The 17,006-nt window shown below is 38.7% G+C and overlaps 1 protein-coding gene and 1 long non-coding RNA gene across 5 annotated transcripts in view; one reads left to right on the forward strand and one right to left on the reverse strand.

Moving 5' to 3' along the window:
* Positions 1-201: 201 nt before the first annotated feature.
* UCHL5 (ubiquitin C-terminal hydrolase L5) lies at positions 202-16,714 on the reverse strand. 4 transcript variants are annotated; one of them, XM_027694685.1, is made up of 11 exons: positions 16,560-16,714; positions 15,208-15,271; positions 13,965-14,070; positions 6,323-6,448; positions 6,175-6,236; positions 5,967-6,097; positions 4,573-4,636; positions 3,396-3,498; positions 2,873-2,986; positions 2,609-2,707; positions 202-811 (listed from the first exon to the last, which is right to left on the reverse strand). In XM_027694685.1, the coding sequence occupies exons 1-11, from the start codon at positions 16,639-16,641 to the stop codon at positions 767-769; spliced, it is 996 nt and encodes a 331-aa protein (XP_027550486.1). In that variant the 5' UTR covers positions 16,642-16,714; the 3' UTR covers positions 202-766. The 4 variants fall into 4 exon arrangements, with proteins under 4 accessions (XP_027550486.1, XP_027550487.1, XP_027550488.1 ...); XM_027694686.1 differs by having other exon boundaries at positions 2,873-2,983; positions 16,560-16,697; XM_027694687.1 differs by lacking the exon at positions 2,873-2,986 and having other exon boundaries at positions 16,560-16,697.
* LOC113973072 overlaps positions 12,147-17,006 on the forward strand; it is a 25,608-nt gene continuing 20,748 nt past the window's right edge. Inside the window, exons 1-2 of the long non-coding RNA XR_003536115.1 lie at positions 12,147-12,158; positions 14,383-14,384. This is a non-coding gene — a long non-coding RNA (uncharacterized LOC113973072). The remainder of the gene's footprint in view (positions 12,159-14,382; positions 14,385-17,006) is intronic.

A 17,006-nucleotide genomic window follows, 5' to 3' on the forward strand; every position in this document is an offset into this window, starting at 1 on the left:
AATAAAAAACATTGCTTTAAAGACTTGAATTTAACATACTCCAGAATAGTAATAGCTTATATCCAAGGATATTAACTCCCCAAAACAACAGCATAACTCCCCTTCTAACCCAAATTTAGAATGCACATACTCACAGTCCCAAGGCTGATGAACTCCATATCCTAATTATCTTACCCAGGAATAAAATACCACAGAAGAAAGTTTGCCAAAATAAAAATGGGAATATTTATTATCTCTTCTACTAAAGCAATGCAGTTCTTTTAAGATTATACATTGGTCTTTGCAAATGTTTCTACAGCTAAATTCATACTTTTCAATTTTGTAAAAAAATTAGACACATACTTCATAAAAACAAAGACACAGGCTATGCCACTGAACAACTGGAAGGTATTGTAACTGTTAGTAGGGATGAGCAAAGAAAGCTCATGCTTATGCTTAAAACTCTGGCGTTTGTATCGTTATATGTTCAAACGGGACAAATTGGGTACGTTCTCCTTGCACATTTTTGGGTCCACTTCCCAAGTTTTCAGCAATCAGACAGACTGTTAAATACTGAATTTGAAGAGAACTTAAACATTGCTTAGCAGTACTACATGCACAAGATGCAGGGGAAGGAAGGAATCAGACCCGTGCATACAGTACAAGACAAAGTGTTACAACTGTCAAACGTGCACTGGACAAAATTTGAAGTTTATGAAAAGTTTTATTTGTAGTCATGAAAATAGTTTCAGAAGCAAATAACTGTATGTATTATGCAAAGTCATCTTCACTTGGCCTCCTGAGCTTTTTTGGCATTCTGTTTTTCTTTCGCCTAGAAAACAAAGGGAGATGATGTCAAGCTCCGAGAAGAGAGATCTTTCTGAAGCTTTGAATGACTGCTCATTACATTCCTGAACATCAAAATATATTGTAAAAAGAAACATTTTAAATGTAAATTTAAACCCTTCAGAAGGCTTTTAAGAATAGATACAGACTTAAATAAATAATACAAAGGAAATTAAGATTAGGTGATTTCCATGGGGAAAATGAGAGGGGGAAAAGCACTATTTTTAAAACATAATTTAAGCCCTCATTTTTCATACCATCATATTAATTTCATCTAACAAAGAAATAACTCTTCCTAATGAAAACATTCTGTGTCACAAGGAAACACTGCATTCAGACACACTGACTAGCAAAACTGAACTCTGCAATGACCAAGATCTTAGTGTTTTAGATCTTTCAGATGAGTGGGAAAAAAACCCAGAAGAGTTCCTACCAAGATATTTGCAGACAAATTCTTATAGAACTTGTATCAATTACAAATGGCTCAAATTGACAGGGAACTAGCATTTTTCCTTATGGATTTAGTTAAAAGACAGGCTGGCCAAGAAGAGGGGCCAGTTCAGAAGCAATATCAGCCAATTTTCTGACAAAATATTTGTTCATTCTGAATCAGGTTGCTGCTTGTATCACTTGTTATTGAACAGAAAAGTATCTAATTCTGTGTTTAGAATTAAGATCTATCACCAGCTGCTCAGGTCCACTGGAAATTTGCTTGTAAAAGCAGCTTGATGGTGTTATAAATGACTCCTGCCAACATGAAACTGGATTAAAATTCCACACATTACCCAAAGAAGGAAAAGATTAAAAACTAGAAGTTACTGTCTTGTAAGCTACAGGCCAGTAAACATACTTCCTAAGTAAATTCAGCTAAAGAATGGACTTGTTAAAATAATATATAGCTTTTTTTTTCATTATAATAATACAGAGATCCTCTCTCAGTGAGTTCAAGACCAGGGATACTGCCTCTGGCACACGAGCAGATATGCAAACCAGCACTGAGCTCAGTACACCTCAAGTACTTGACCAGCCAGTTTAATAACCTTACCAAAGTGACAGAAACTCTTTAATAACTAAGTTTTAATACAAACCTTAACAGTAAATCAATGTTAATAGCTAAACACCTTAAATAGGGGGAAAGTAAAGCCCATAAATGAGTAGAACAGGGAAAAGGAGGGAAAGAATTCAGAGCTCCCGTCCCTGTGCCACGGCTGCCACCAGGCGGTCACAGCCCGGTACTGCACCAAACTGGGCGGGGAGAGTCCGCACTGGCCAAAGGGACCCATCGCGGACAGTCCTGGGGTGCACATCCAAACACTCTGCGGCTCAAAAAGGGATATCAGGAATGATATGGGGAACTCTATCACATACTAACTGAACCTACGTATCATAATTTCAATAGGATTTTTAATTATCCATGCAGAAAAGCCCAAATCTTACATCTCTTGTATTGCAGCACCTTACGCCCTGTAATGTGATTTAGATGATATTGAACTGCCTCTTCCTAAATCACCATCAGAAAAATTTGTTTAGTTTATTAAAGGGGAGATACAGTTTGCCTTTGCCTAATACTGCAAAGTTGGTTTGTCCCACAATCTCCAATCTGCACTGAAACTGTGCCTCTTGAGAACAAGGTAAAGTAGCAATACACGTGAACGTAGCTGTTAAAAAATGTGGTCAAATATCTTGGAGCCATAAATGTCATGGGTTTATTTAATTTTACATAGAAGGTATGAAGAATTATAGTAATATACTGTTTCTTAAAAGTCAGCTAGAAAATACTCACTTTTTCTACTAATGGTATTAACTGCTGGTGCTCTGCTAGAGTCTTTAATAATTCCATGATGAAAGGCAGGTAATTATGTTTTCTTCTAATATTTTCGATCTAAAAATAAATTAAAAACATTAAAGTTATTATTATATCGCTCAACTATCTTCTAGTCCCCATCCAGTTCTTTCACATTAACTGCAGCAGCTCCCATAGGTATAAAAACCAGCTTTTTCTTACAACTGTTGCAATAATTTCATCAGAAAAGCAAAGGCTACATACCTTATATCTTTTTAATTTTTGGTTCTCTTCTTCAATTAACATCTGGTATTTTGCAACTTCTGATTGTATAGAACTTAGCATATTACTACTTTGATCTGTATCCATAGGCTCCTCCTTCCACAAAACAGAAAAAAACCTAAACTAAGTCTTGTCTTCAGAATATTTCTATCACACATTAGGGTATCACAGTTATAAAAATATTCCAGGAATTTCCTCAGTTAGGTATAAGCAGTTAGCTCAGGCACTAGGTAAAGAACAATTCCAGTACCACAGCAGAGGAGTCAAGACTGAAAGCCACAATGACATGGTCACACTGTACCCATGCTCAGATCAGCTCTGGGATGTAACTGCGAAGGAACCAGAGCTGCAGCAGTGACTGTGCTGCACAGGGAAGCACTAATAGTAATCCTTCCCTGCTTTCTTTACTGATACTCCATTTGGAGCAAGGAAAGGAGGTGAATAGTAAAGCAAACACACAGAACTACTAGAGAACTACTGCAGTAATGTAAATATCATGGCCTACCTCTGCAAGCTGTTGCTGTAACTCTGCAATCCTCTGCTCATATATCATCTTCCTGTCAGACACAATAGCCATCAGGTTAAACCTTATCTCACCTTCACTGTATCTAAAGGAGGAACAGAAAAACAAAACAACAAAAACAACCCACTTTCAAAATTAGTCACTAACATGACAATTCAAAAACCTCCTCCTCTATTTCATTAGAAGGGAATGCATTTCGTGGAAACAACATTTCAAATGGATCTATTAAATGAAGTTGTGCTACAGATCTAATCTTGCCTCAAATGAATTCTACCCAATTTGTAACTCCTAATAACCTCCTCTCCCCAGATATTACTATTCCTGTCTGTGGTCACAAAACATAAACACTTAAACTGTGAAAAAAGGAAAACAAAACACTATATAGTTGACAATAAAAGTTGCAGAAGACCGCTGCACACAATAGTTTTTACTTTCTCATTACTATTACTTGTTAGAAAACATGGGAGACTTCTTCATACAGTGTGAAAAGTACATTCAACAATTAGACTAGCAGGCCTTTCACAGTTTAAATTCTCCAAATGCAATTTGGTAGTAATGCTTTGCTTACTAAAAATAAGTCTTCAAGCAAAAGCTTTTAAAATTATTTTCTAAAAATGGCATAAAATCAACTTTATTTCTAGCACATTTAGGGCTGCTGTTTGGAGTCAGAGTCAACAAGTAGGAAAACTTACGTAGTATGTTTTTCCAGCCTAAATTTCTAAAACAAGCCACATATCCAAAGAAAATCTTGTTATCTCTAAATCCCAGCTGTATGGATACAGTTACTATCTAGTACTTCTAAGAACAAGCACACACTCTAACTTTATTCATGGTCATGACACTCTCTGTTTTCACTTGCAAAACCCACAGTTGTTTAACAGAGATAACAATCTAGCTCTTTTTTTCCAGAGCACTAGTAGGGTCTCTCTTTACTACACAGATACCTACTTTGATTAATTCCATAGCAGTACAGTGTCTCACATTTATCTCATGTTGGGCAATAGGTTCTCAAGTCACACAATGATATGCATATAAAAATGATGCATAGGCATAATTCCTTAGAAATTCAGTTGATATTCTTTAACTGAAGGAAATTAAGAGTAAGGAATTTTAAAACACATAGAAGGTGCTATATTTTAAAGGCATCATGACCATTTACTTTTGTATACGCTTCTCTATGACAGGCCGTACAGCACTTATCCAGTCATCTTGATTGCATGCACCTAGGGAAAAACAAAGAAAAAAATTAACCATCTTGGCAAAATTTACTGCAAAGTCAAGACTTGGATAATTCAGGTGTATGCAGCAACTTGAAAGTATGTAACAAGTTCTTCCTTAGCAACTGTAGTCTCAAATTACTCAGGTGATTTTTCAGGAGGCAGAAGACATTTTATTAATTACAATATTTAGATAAAGATGTGACCAAAGCAATGAAGCAAAACTAAATTTTAAGGGCATAAGCATCTAACAATTTATTTTGTTGATAACACAAAACAATAGGGGGAAAGTATGTTATGGAAGATTTATATGAGAGGAAAGAACTTAGTTGGTATGACAACATTACAACAGACAGCAAAAGAAAACATTACGGATAGCTACAGCTGTCTGTTTAGTATTAACTCTTGATTTTTGTCTCTGTAGATGCAATACAATGTTAAAAAGTCAGACACAGAGAAAAACCATAAAAGGCTATATGATAGATAACTTGACTTTGAGATAAATGAGAGAATAACTAGAGGTGATTTCCTAAGCTGACAATGCCTCTTAAACAACTTCAAGACCTTCAAGTAAATGAAGAGACTCATGATCTTGTGACCACAAAAATGATGTTACTGGTAGGTCTGCAGACTGTACAGTATCTCTAGACTGACTAAGGACAAGTCACTTAGCAGCAAGCCATTACTCAGCCTAAAAATAAAATATAACTGTCAACAAAATTGGGAAAACACCCTGGAAATGGAGTGTGGAATACACTGACATTTGATCAGACATGAAAGTACAGATACATGATAGGCACTGTAGAGTTTTTCAGGACACAACACAGCACACATATCACCAAGTTAAGCAAGACTACAAAAACAGGAGTAAGTCTTACAGAGAATAAAACTATGCTGGAAGTAGCTATTTTTTTTCAGAACCATTAGGAAAATAATTGTTATCTAAGAAAGAGGGCAGGGTGCAGAAACAAGCACATAATGTAAAAAAAGTGTTCAGAATCGGTTGTGTCCATGCTGCCAATATGTAAACTTCTCTCTTGCAACAAAACTGTCAAGGTATTAGAATGGATTGCATGGCCTGTTCTTTTGATTACTGAATGAAAGAAGAGATCATAAGAAACATGGAGGAAGCAGGAAGAAAGCTGTATTTTCAGTCCAACAAAACTAAAACAATATAAATGACTACAAAGAAATACAAACCTGAACTGCACATTAAGAAAACTTAAGACATTTTTTATTTTAATAAATAACTTGGTTTGAGCCTATAATATCTGACCAATTGTTCAAAAAGCTATTGTTACAATGAAAGATGTTCAGAAAAAATACCAAATGTTACCTAAATCAATTGGTCCTTCCCTTAAGCCGTCCAGCTCATACAGACGGCCATTAACAGGAACGTAGCTCACAAAGTGAAATGCATCTTCTTCCTTTGCTGAAGACTTTGCATCAAATTCAAACATCTGTTGTCTGCAAGGAGAATTTAAAAAAACCTGAGATTAAAAAGAATTTGCTCCAGTTTTGCCTAGATTTAAAACATGAGTTACCTGGCAAAACTGTTGTGAACTTGCCGAATCACTTCTGAGTTGCTTAGTGCCAAACCTTTCATCTGAAAGGAAGTAACAAAATGACTGTGAGCCAGCACAGCTATAACACTGTAACACTGAAAAAATACAGAAAACGGTGGGCACTTACTGCAGCATCAAAACTTTGTGAAAATTCCTTAAATTCTGACAAAGTCTCTCCTAGATGGATGTCTTGATGAGCACAATTTAACAGCACACTTATTATGGCTTGAGTTGCACAAGCATTATTAATTACCTAGAAAAAAGTATTGAGAATTTGTTCATCACTGGTGATAAAAAATTACTTTAATCTGGGCAACATTTTTTGTTACAAACACACACTTTCTGTGCTGCTTCATATTACAAGTTCACTCTAAAACAGACTAGATATGCTGCCTGAGTAGCTGCAGAAAAGCTTTTGCTGTAGAGAATTGTAAAATTAATTCTGGATGGCTGCAATATACAATTCATTGACAAAACTGGTACTTCATAGCTCTATTTAAAAACTGTCATTCTACTACCTCGACATCTCCCTAAAATGATTAATGAAGGACACAGAAGAAATGTAGGAATCCTCTGATCTCTGTGAAAAAACACAAAGTACTATTCAAAGCAAGCTGCCCAAATTGCATTATTGTATCAACTCTCCCCCTAGAAAACTCCTTCAAATAATCAGAATTCCTACCGGGCACAGCAAGTAAAAAAAATTAATTTAGAGCAATAGAGCACATTATGGAACCTAGAATTTTTATTAAAAGGTTGTGTTGGACAAAAGAATTTCACATATTCTAGGGATAAACCAATAAAATTTAGAAGTGTTCCAAGATGTGAAAATTGTTCAAAATATAGTTTGCTGAATACTATAATAAGCCATATGATACTTCAAGATTCTTCTTTTTTTTTCTTAATTTACAATATACCTATCCTTTTCAAGCTAACATGTAAGATACTAGTTTGACACTGTTACTTTTCAGTGTTAAATATTCCATTTTTAGAAAATATAAACAACCCCCTTCACATTAAAGCCATGTTTTTAATGTTGTTTACTAATACCCAAACTAAACCACAGTATTTTAAGAAAGAGACTACAAGGATTATTAAATATAATCTGAGATTTAATTAAAAACAGAGTAATCAAAAGTTATAAGACCATAATATAAGACAGACTTTATATTAGTGTTTTCTCAGTGAGCTATAGGTTAGGAAAAAGTAATGTATCTTTAGTCTATGACACTATTCTGCAATTGAAAATGCTACTTAAACCATAGGACTGGTAGAGAGGATGTGAATTTTGTATTAAAAAAATGAAAATTAGTTGAGGGTTGTGAATGTGAAACCACTTCCAACAAGAAAGGAGAAGGAAAAAAAAGTGAGAAAACCCGACCAACTTGTTTTACAGTCAAAGCTAGTCATAACAAAGGAAAACCTACTATGTTAATACCATAAGCCACATTACATATTCATTTTCTATACTTCAGGGTGTTCTCAGTTCAGATTATGTCTGTATGCAGATGATAAAGAAACAATAAACCACTCCTTAATTTAATAAAATTACGATCTAGTTGACTTAAATGGTAATCAAGGGAGTAAACTACACATGCAGAGAGATTACAGCAAGTGAAACTCAGGTTAAACAAACTGCAGGTACACAAGCAAGGGCTGGAGTACACACAATTGCAAAATTAGGAACTTAGGAAGAAAAGCCATCAAGGGCTGAAATAATGAAACAGAAGCAGAAAAATTCAACCTCCCCGGCTACAGGAATGGCATAATTTGAATTAACACTGTTACATAGGAAAAGGAATCAAGAACTAAAGAGTCTCTCAGATATGACTAGAGAATGTTATCAGAGACAGTTGTAAAAGTAGCACTAGGATGAAAGCAGAAGATCCCAAGTGGATCAGAGTGGGCTAACCTGACACAGTGGTTACAAACACTCCAAGCTGATAGAGAAAGGAGAGAGAAGGTAGGGACATCTGTGTTGACAAATATTAGAACAGTGCTGCTACAACAAAGGGAGGGCCACTACAGCAAACTCTACTTGTTAAAGCCTGATTAATACAGGACGTTATAGAGAGAGACAGGACTAAATGGCAACTACTTATTCTGAAAAATCAGGATGGAACAATCAGTTGCTTTGGCAAAGATAACTCAATAATGGCTTAAAAAAAAGGGAAGGGAAATTTAGAGACATTTTGTGCCTAGAGGCAAGATCAATGCTGAAACTGTGCTGACTTGGCAGGCAATTCGTGGGCTCATCCAATACCGAGCATAAATATAATTTTATATTTCAGCTACAGTATGAGTTGTGTCTGATCAAGTATATAAGGACCAAGCTAAACAATGTCTAACTGCTAGAAAACAATATACAAAAGATGCAGACCTGAGGCCAGTGGCCTCCAGCTGTTGAAATGAAAATACATCACAAAAATGCATTACAGAACTTCAGAAAGTGAGAGGCAGAAGATAAGGAAAGGGCAGCAAGAACAGTCCTGTAGCAGAGGAACAGAAGCAAGTGCAGGTGATGCACATAAAAATCCAGTGTTCCTGGATCTAGATGACATGGGAGAAGTACCAAGGTGGAAGAAGGAGGTACCTGGCTAGTGGCAGCTCACAGGGAGGGTGAAGAGTGCAGAGTGAGGAGGATGTGACTGCAGTAGCAGATGTGGACAAGTGCAAGGTTTACTGTCACACAGGCACGATGCCATCAGTGCACACAGCCAGGCCAGCACTGGTACACACACAGCTACTGAATCCTTCAAGGGAAACTGCTCAGGATACCCATCTCTCCAATTTCCAATGTATCTTATTGAAGGTGCCTCAGCATTGGCTGAAAACATGTTCTGAATGACAATAAATGCAGGTTTTCACAAAGGACTTTTTTTTTTTTACTTGAGGCTTAAGAGGATTTTCTTTATATGTCCAGAAATCCCAACATTTGCCTGGATATTTCTGTCCAGGAAGCCCTGGTAAGGTATTTGATCAATATTCAGGACTCCAACTTAAAGCATATACCTGTATTTGAAAGATTTTTCTAGCAAAAGTACAAAGGGCATTTAATAATATTTGAAACAAAATTATAATATACATATACAGGTATGTATCAAGAGAAGATTGCCACAGCACCCAGTGAAACTCAGCTTAAAAGAAAACAAGGAACCACTAGAACAGGCTACTCTGGCACACTCTTCAAGATGCATTACTTCCTAAGCATGTATCTTTCTCTAGGGATCCAGTCCGAGTTTCTGGATCAACTTCAGGCTGAAGCACTTTAAGGTCTCAAATCGCATCTTCCATCTGATGGATTTTGTACTTTGCTTTTCAAAAAAGCTGTGGACAACCCTGTGCTGTGGTAGTATAACCATCAAACCTCTGGGCTTTACTTACGAAGCGTCCCAGTGGTACAGAACAGTTGGTTTTACAAAGCTCAACATGAAAAATTCAGCATTAGCACAAAGTTCCACAACTTATTCTTGTTTAAAAAACGGAAAGTTTTAAAAATTTTTATTTCCTTGGAGTAAGGATATAATATTTTTCCAGTTATATTCAGTTACTGAAAATCTCTTCCTGATTTGTTTAATGTCTTGCAAGTTGTACTTCTTAGAAGTTATCTGATATCCCAAGTTTAGCTTTAACACGGATATCTGGTCTATCTTAATGTTACCAAACCTGAAAGAGTCAAAAATTGAAATCAATTAAGTACTGGAAATGTTAAAATACAGATGCTTCCCTTAGTGGCACAAAGACAACTGAAGACCAATGTTTTGTTATTAACAGTATCGTTTATAAGACCCTCCTTCTGAAGGTATTCCCAATTAATGAAGTTAATGTTCTACCATCAACCAATGCAAAATAAAATAAATACATGGCACCAAACAAAGGCAGGATACCATTACTTTAGTAATAAAACCTGAAGAGTTTATTAAACTAAAGAAGTGTAGTTCACAAGTCTGCAACAATGGCATTCGTTTTTGTCAAGAGACACTTGCAGTCCTGCAGTGCCGAGCACAGAACACAGCTACTCCAAGCAGTGCAGAGGGAAGCTGAATACACTGGGGAGGCATAACCATGAAGCCCCTGCATGTGAAAATAACAGCAAGGGCCCACTTAAACAACACAGAAATCAGGAAATTCAGAGTTAAGGCTGAAATTGTATCCTTAACTCACCTCACTGTGCCTAGGTATCCTAGCTCAAAGGGTATGTAAGATCATCCAGAGTTCTGTGGCCTCAAATAGAGGACCAAATCATACCTAGGCATAACAGGGAGGCCAAATTTAACATGAGTGCACATAAAAGTGACCATTAAAAAACACCTTTAATATGCATGCATACCAGACAGACTTTTAAATTCAACCCCCAAACATAATCCTGATTTAACTCCGAACAAGATCTAGTTGTCATTTGGAATTCAACTACAACATCACTATGAAAGTGGAAATGAGTAAGATGTGAGCATGCACAAGCTTCTTAGCAAAACTGTGTTTCCTAATGCAATTTCAAAGATGTTTTCCTGGACACAGTTTGCGAGCTGTAGCCTTTTACATCTAACTGAAGTTCCCCCCAGTTAAACAACTTTTAAGATGGAACATTTAATTGATGTTGAATAGAAACAGAGCTATGCTGTAATAACATCAGTTATTTCCCATACTCAACTATTGTTACATATTAACAGTAACTTTGTCTTGCTCATACAGGATTCAGGATCATATTTTAAAACATGTCTGCAGTAAAACGAATTGTACCAAAAATCTTCAGATGATAATATTTAAAAGAAGAAAATGTATGGGAAAGGAAAGAGATACAAAGACTTCCTCAGATTTTTAAGGCTCCTTTGTCATGTCAGTTTTGAAGACACAGATCAACAGAGAAATAACCTTAAATGTCAAAAATTTTCCTAACAAATCTATTTGTTCTGGGATTCCAGCCTACAAATGAACATATTGTTATTTTACATCATCATTTTTGTAATGAAGAAAAAAGTCTTCTTGAAAGACCTCAAAGCCACCACAAAATTTGGCTTAAAACATACACAGAGAAAATAAAAAAAAGACATGTGAGCCCAGTTGAATGATGGCTGGGAGGACTTGCTCTTTCACAATAAAAATATTCAATATTAATGCTTATCTTCCTTGTTGTTCCTGGGTGACTCAGAAGGATTCACAGACTATGGTCTCAAGAAACGCAACCACCTCAGCACTACCATAGAAAAACTCCCGTTCTCTCTCACTTACCTGTTACTGGCTTTGTCCTGTCCAGACTCACTGGACAAATACATCTCACAATACAGCAGGAGGACCAGCCCAGAAAATATGCACAGAGCATCTACAGAAAACTGCTGGCTGATGAGCTGCAGTGGCTCACACAAGTTCAGTGAGCAGCTGAGCCATTGCGAGAGAAGAACAGAACCACGGCATGGAAAGGAGACAGGCTGAGAGGACCAAGGCATCCTGTTCTCAACATCATAAGATCACACAGTTGCTCAAGAAATCTCTACAAGTCCTCAAAACATTGCTTGTCAAGTTTCATCTCTAACCAAGGCTAACTTTCTTCGATGTGAAAGTCACCAGAGCCAAACTGGTATTACAGCTCCCTCCAAAACATCCAAAGCAGTTTTTTTCACTCATCTGTTGACTTTTAATACTAATTTCCTCACAGCTATTTCACTAGCTGTTCAGCCACAATGTATCAGTCCAGACAAAGCTGAATTGATATAAACCACAAGCATATGTATGTTTACAAGAAAAATGTCCTGATTTTGCTAAGCCACTGCACTTGACTGACAGACAACACTAAAACACGACAAAGATACTAACTTCAAACTTATTGCAAATTTCTTTTGAAACATCTATTCCATCCCATCAAGTGGTGTAATCAGGTACTACTATTTTAAGAGTCAACATTTCTAGAAATTGCTTTCCTGCTAAAATTAAGAGTCACTCCACCACACCCTCCTTAAAGGCAGGTGGTGAAGGAAGCAGAAGATTACAAAGTTCCTACACCTTCACAAAGAGGATTCAGGCTTAAGAAAACATTAAAATATGAATGTTTCAAAGAAAGCTACAAAATAAAGAAGACTTTTCACTGTTAGTCTTTAACTTTGTGGGTTTTGTTCTCAAGTCTACCATTATCCAAATTTTTTAATGTAAATTCTGCAATCTCAAAGCTCAAGTAAGTTCCTCTTAACTTAGTGTCAAGCTTCAAAAAGGGAAGTGAAGGGGGGGAAGGCAAAAGAAGCAGAGCAAGCAGACAAATGCTTTGAAAGTTTTCAGCATTCACAAGAACAGCAACTCTGGCAGACCCTCAGCTGCCAAAAGGAAACAAGATGAAGTCCCTTGAGTGAGGGAAAATTTACCTTCATCTTGAAAAAAAGAACAAACAACCCAAACCAAAACCCAAACCCAAAAACCTGTCTCTAGCTTCATATCAGAGTAATTTCCTCCTACCATGTAACTACCTTTTGAGAGTTATATCAAGGATTTTCCTGAGCTTCTTTGCATTATGGCTATTCTGCAGCCACAGCCTATGATCACCAGCAGTATGTTTGATTAGGTAGAAGTCACAACTTAAACCACTGCCTATCAGAGCTATCAGACTACAAAGACATTTGACAAATCACTGCTGATCATTGTATCATAAAAATAGTGGGCAGTGCTTGGCAGGATTCAAGAGCTGCAGCAGGGGAACAATGAAGAAAATCAGTATTAAAAAAGACCAAAGAATGAAGTCATCCAGAATAGTATGAAATAGTAAGGTGATTATAAAATACAACAGAAGCACAGGTACAGAGTGGCCAGGACAGCTATTTCCACTGTTTTCCATATTTCTATACTTTTAGCTGCAGGTGTGTGGAGACTTTTTATATCCTGAAATTTACATACAAAACACTTCTGCATTTGTGGTGGGAAATAAAACAACAAAAAACCCCAACCAGAGGAAAAAACTCTCCAGCAACTAGACTATGTACAGTCTTCATAGAAAGCCTAATATTTTGCCTTTTGGTATGAATGCTTTGTAATTAACACACATAGGATTACATTTCCTGTTTAGACTTACACTTATCACTGTTTCATAAGCAGGTCTTGCAAAAGATCTAAAAACATTTATTAAATACTCCTGCTTTCATTCTGGTTACTTTCTCTTGCTTTTCTTGCTTGCAAGCAACACACACAGAGCAGTCTGTCAATGCTAACATAAAATGTCAGTACTATTTGGTATCTAATAAAATACAATAGCTTACATCAGCAAAACCAATTTTTCCTGTAATTTCAAATTTAAACTCACCTTTCTGATTTAAATACTTAAAACTTGCATGCCAAAACGGTCTGCAAACCCTTAAGGAAAGCATTATCCTAGAGCTATACTTCCCCAGCTGCAGAGCATTTGAGAAACATAAGAAATAAAAACTGGGCCAAAATAAACATTTCTTCCAAGAAGTTGTTGAAAGTGGTTTCAAAAAAATAATTTGCTCATTCTGCTGAGAACATGTACCAAATCTTTATTTACTGCACAGAAGAGTGAGTTAATCTGTGGGCTGACAAATAAATACGAGCTTTACGCTTCCATGGCTGGTATTTTTGACTTAACATATCAAACTGATTTGCTTTGTTAATCACCTTTCAATACACAGTTCTTACTCTCAGAATTTGTTGAAGTCATTTCACCTTCTAAAGTGTTAATTTTTGTGTTCATATTAACACAAAGGTGGCTTATTTTTCAGTATTAAAAGCTATGATTCATGACTAATTTAAGAAAATTACTGAACTTGCCATACCTGCTTAGCAAAAAATATTGTATCCAGTCTGGAATCCTGAACAACAGAACCTGCTGGTTCCTCTCCAGGCTGCCACTTGAAGAGAAAAATTAGCCCATGTACCGGCCTGAAAAACAAAATTGATAGAAAAAAGATCACCTGTACTGATGAAACGTATTGAATCCAGAAGTCTATACTGTAATTTAAGTGTTTGCTGGTATGGTAATTCTGTTCACTCTTTATAAACAGAGGGAACTTCCACTGAAATGTTCAGATGTGGTCTTTTAATTGGGCAGAAGACAATTCAGGCTTCCTTCTGTATATGTTAAACAAACCCAATTTAAATTAGCATTCAGCTTGTAACTTACTTAAGTCAGGGCCAGTTTTCCTGACTATTACAGTCACACAACTCCCATTTGAATTGGTTAGTGATAAATAGCTGTCAAAACATTTGTCAATCACATACAAGAGCAGGAACTAAAGTTTTGGTAATCCTTCTAGACACAGATGAAACATTCAAAGAGGAGCTCTCATGAAACTTCCAGTTTTCTACTAAAAACGCATCATGCTTTTCAGACTGCAACAATTGCTGCATCTTCTGAGAGGTTAATTATGCAAGTGTGGGGTATCCACGTGGGATACAAGAGTATGGTCCAAGTTAGATGACATTTTCCTCTTATAATCTTGTATATTAATATGGGTAACAATGCATCATGGACAAAATGGTAAAATAATTAATGTTGCCTAATGAGAGCAGAACTGTTCCATGTGACACCAGTCGTTCTCAGCTATAACAAGGCTATTTGCCTTCACATACACATGGAAGCGGCTCTGCAGGAAAAACGAGTTACAGAGGTACGTAAGTACAGTAAAGTAATTTATTTTAGACAACAGATGCAATGTCGTTATGTGAGGAAGTAAGGAAAATAAAAGCAAAGAACAGAAATTTGTCACAGAATTTGCTAGAAGATATAATGCAAGCTAATGGCAAAATCATTAGAAATCTATTTCCACATTCTAGCCGCTATTAGGACCTCTCTCAAAACCTGGCAAAGCTAGATTAAGGATCAAGGCATTAATAAAAAGCAATTTAACTGTCAGGTATTCCATTAAATCAAAGTCCTAATAAACTTCTGTGGAAACTGAAGGAAAAAACACAAATTCAAAAAGCCCCAAACAAAAAAGCCACCAAAAGCACACCTGAGTTTAGTACACATTCTCTCGGTGACTTCAGACAAATGTAAATAGAAAACATGTGCCTTACTTCAGTTTTTCAAAGTTCTCTGGTTCCAAACTCCATATTTCTTCAACTTGTGCTCCTCTACAGCCTGAAACAAGGAAAAATACAGGTTTCTTCAATTAACCCATTTAAAAGGGATGCAGCCACCAAACAAAGACATATGAAAGAAAATACATAAAGACATATGAAACACTTACAACTTATATGTCCAGGTTATGGATAAGTCTATCTATGGGCTTTGCATTTAAGAAAGAAGTAGAGGAGATTAAAATGTCTTTGGTCACCTCGTGTCCTCCACTCAACTGAAAACAACACTGTTTTCAAAGACATTATCAGCAAGTGCAAAGCAGAACTTAAAATATTTATCTCCAGGAAAAGACCCATGGTAGTAGACTGAAAATCCTGTAAATGATACACTCAAGCAAGACATTTGCATAAGACAAAGCCCAAAAGGTTCAATACTTAACATGTGGAAGATTAATCTATAGGTTAAATAAAAACAGAAAAGGAGAAGCATGCCTGGACTTGTGAGAAAAAGACAGGACAGAAACTATGAATCAACATAATGCAGCATAAATACATTTTGCTTCTTTGGCCAAACCCCGTGTAGACTTAGCTGTCACTATAACCATAAACTCACAGTATCACCAAAGACTTTAAATGCAATTCAACATAAAATTTAATATTCTAGAAGCCCAAGCAGCCTCTTGCAGACTGCCCAGCCCAACGCCAAGGCCCACAGCTCAGCCCTGGTGGGCTTGTTCTCCCCTTCTTCCAGGCAACTGGCAACAAAGCGAGAGGACAGTCTTAAGCTGCACCAGGGGAGGTTTAGGTTGGACATTAGGACGAATTTATTCACAGAAAGAGTGCTTAGATATTGGAATGGACTGCCGTGGGAGGTGGAGGATTCACCGTCCCTGGCGGTGTTTAAGGAAAGATTGGACGCGGCACTCAGCGCCATGGTCTGGTTCACAGAGCGGTGCTCGGTCACAGGCTGGACTCAATGACCGCAGAGGTCTTTTCAAACCTAACTGATTCGGTGACTCCACGCGGCGCGTCCTCACCGCGCTCCCCGCCAGCAGCACAACACGTGCCGTGGGCGAGGGCCCCGTGGGCGAGGGCCGGGCGCCGCCGCACAGCCCGTGCTGGGCCCGGGGGCTCCGCCGCCCGCGGGCGCTGCCAGGGACGGGACGGCGGCCGGAGGTCACAAGAGACGGCTCGTCCCCACCCGCGCCGGGAGCGCTCCGGCCCCGCTGCAGCTTCCGGGCCGAGCCCCGCGCTCCCGCTCGGCCGGAGCCCCGCACCTCTCGCCGGGGCACCGCTGCCGCACCGACCCGCACGGGAACAGCCCCGCAAAGCCCCCGCCGCCCCCTCACCGAAGCCCTTGATGAGTTCGGTGAAGACGCCCGGGTCGCTCTCCATGAGGCACCACTCGCCGGCGCTGCTGCCCCCGGACATGGCGGCTCCGCCGCCGCTCAGGCCGCGCTGCCGCCCCGCGCCGCTCCCTTCCCTTCCCGGCAGGACCCGCGCCGGGCAGCGCCATGGAGAGGCGGGGCGGCCGCAGGAAGCGGCGCCCGCGACTGGATCCGGGGCAGCCGCCGGCGGCTCCGGCACCGCCCCGGCCGCGGGAGGACCGCGCCACGCCCCGCGGGGCCGCCGCGGGGCGGCTGCGGGGAGGGCGAAAGGCGGAGGGTGCGGGACCCGCGTACGCCCCGGCGGGGAGCGGGGCCGGCGCTGAGCGCGGCTCCATCCGGGCACCGCGCGGGGGGCGCGGCCCCATCCGGGTCCCGGCGATGCTGTCGGGGCGCGGCGGGCGGGGCCGG

This window comes from Neopelma chrysocephalum, unplaced genomic scaffold (genome assembly GCF_003984885.1).
Source record: "Neopelma chrysocephalum unplaced genomic scaffold, ASM398488v2 Primary Assembly neopelma1_98, whole genome shotgun sequence".
NCBI classification, from domain to species: domain Eukaryota; kingdom Metazoa; phylum Chordata; class Aves; order Passeriformes; family Pipridae; genus Neopelma; species Neopelma chrysocephalum.

Bases quoted from the DNA above. Each gene is read 5' to 3' on its own strand.
- UCHL5 (XM_027694685.1), bottom strand. From the start codon at position 16,641: ATGTCCGGGGGCAGCAGCGCCGGCGAGTGGTGCCTCATGGAGAGCGAC. The intron at 14,071-15,207 runs GTAAGGCACATG...TTTGTTTTTCAG, and splicing joins GAGAACTTTGAAAAACTGAA to GCCGGTACATGGGCTAATTT. The intron at 2,708-2,872 runs GTATGTAGCCTT...ATTTATTTTTAG, and splicing joins AAAAATTAAAAAGATATAAG to ATCGAAAATATTAGAAGAAA.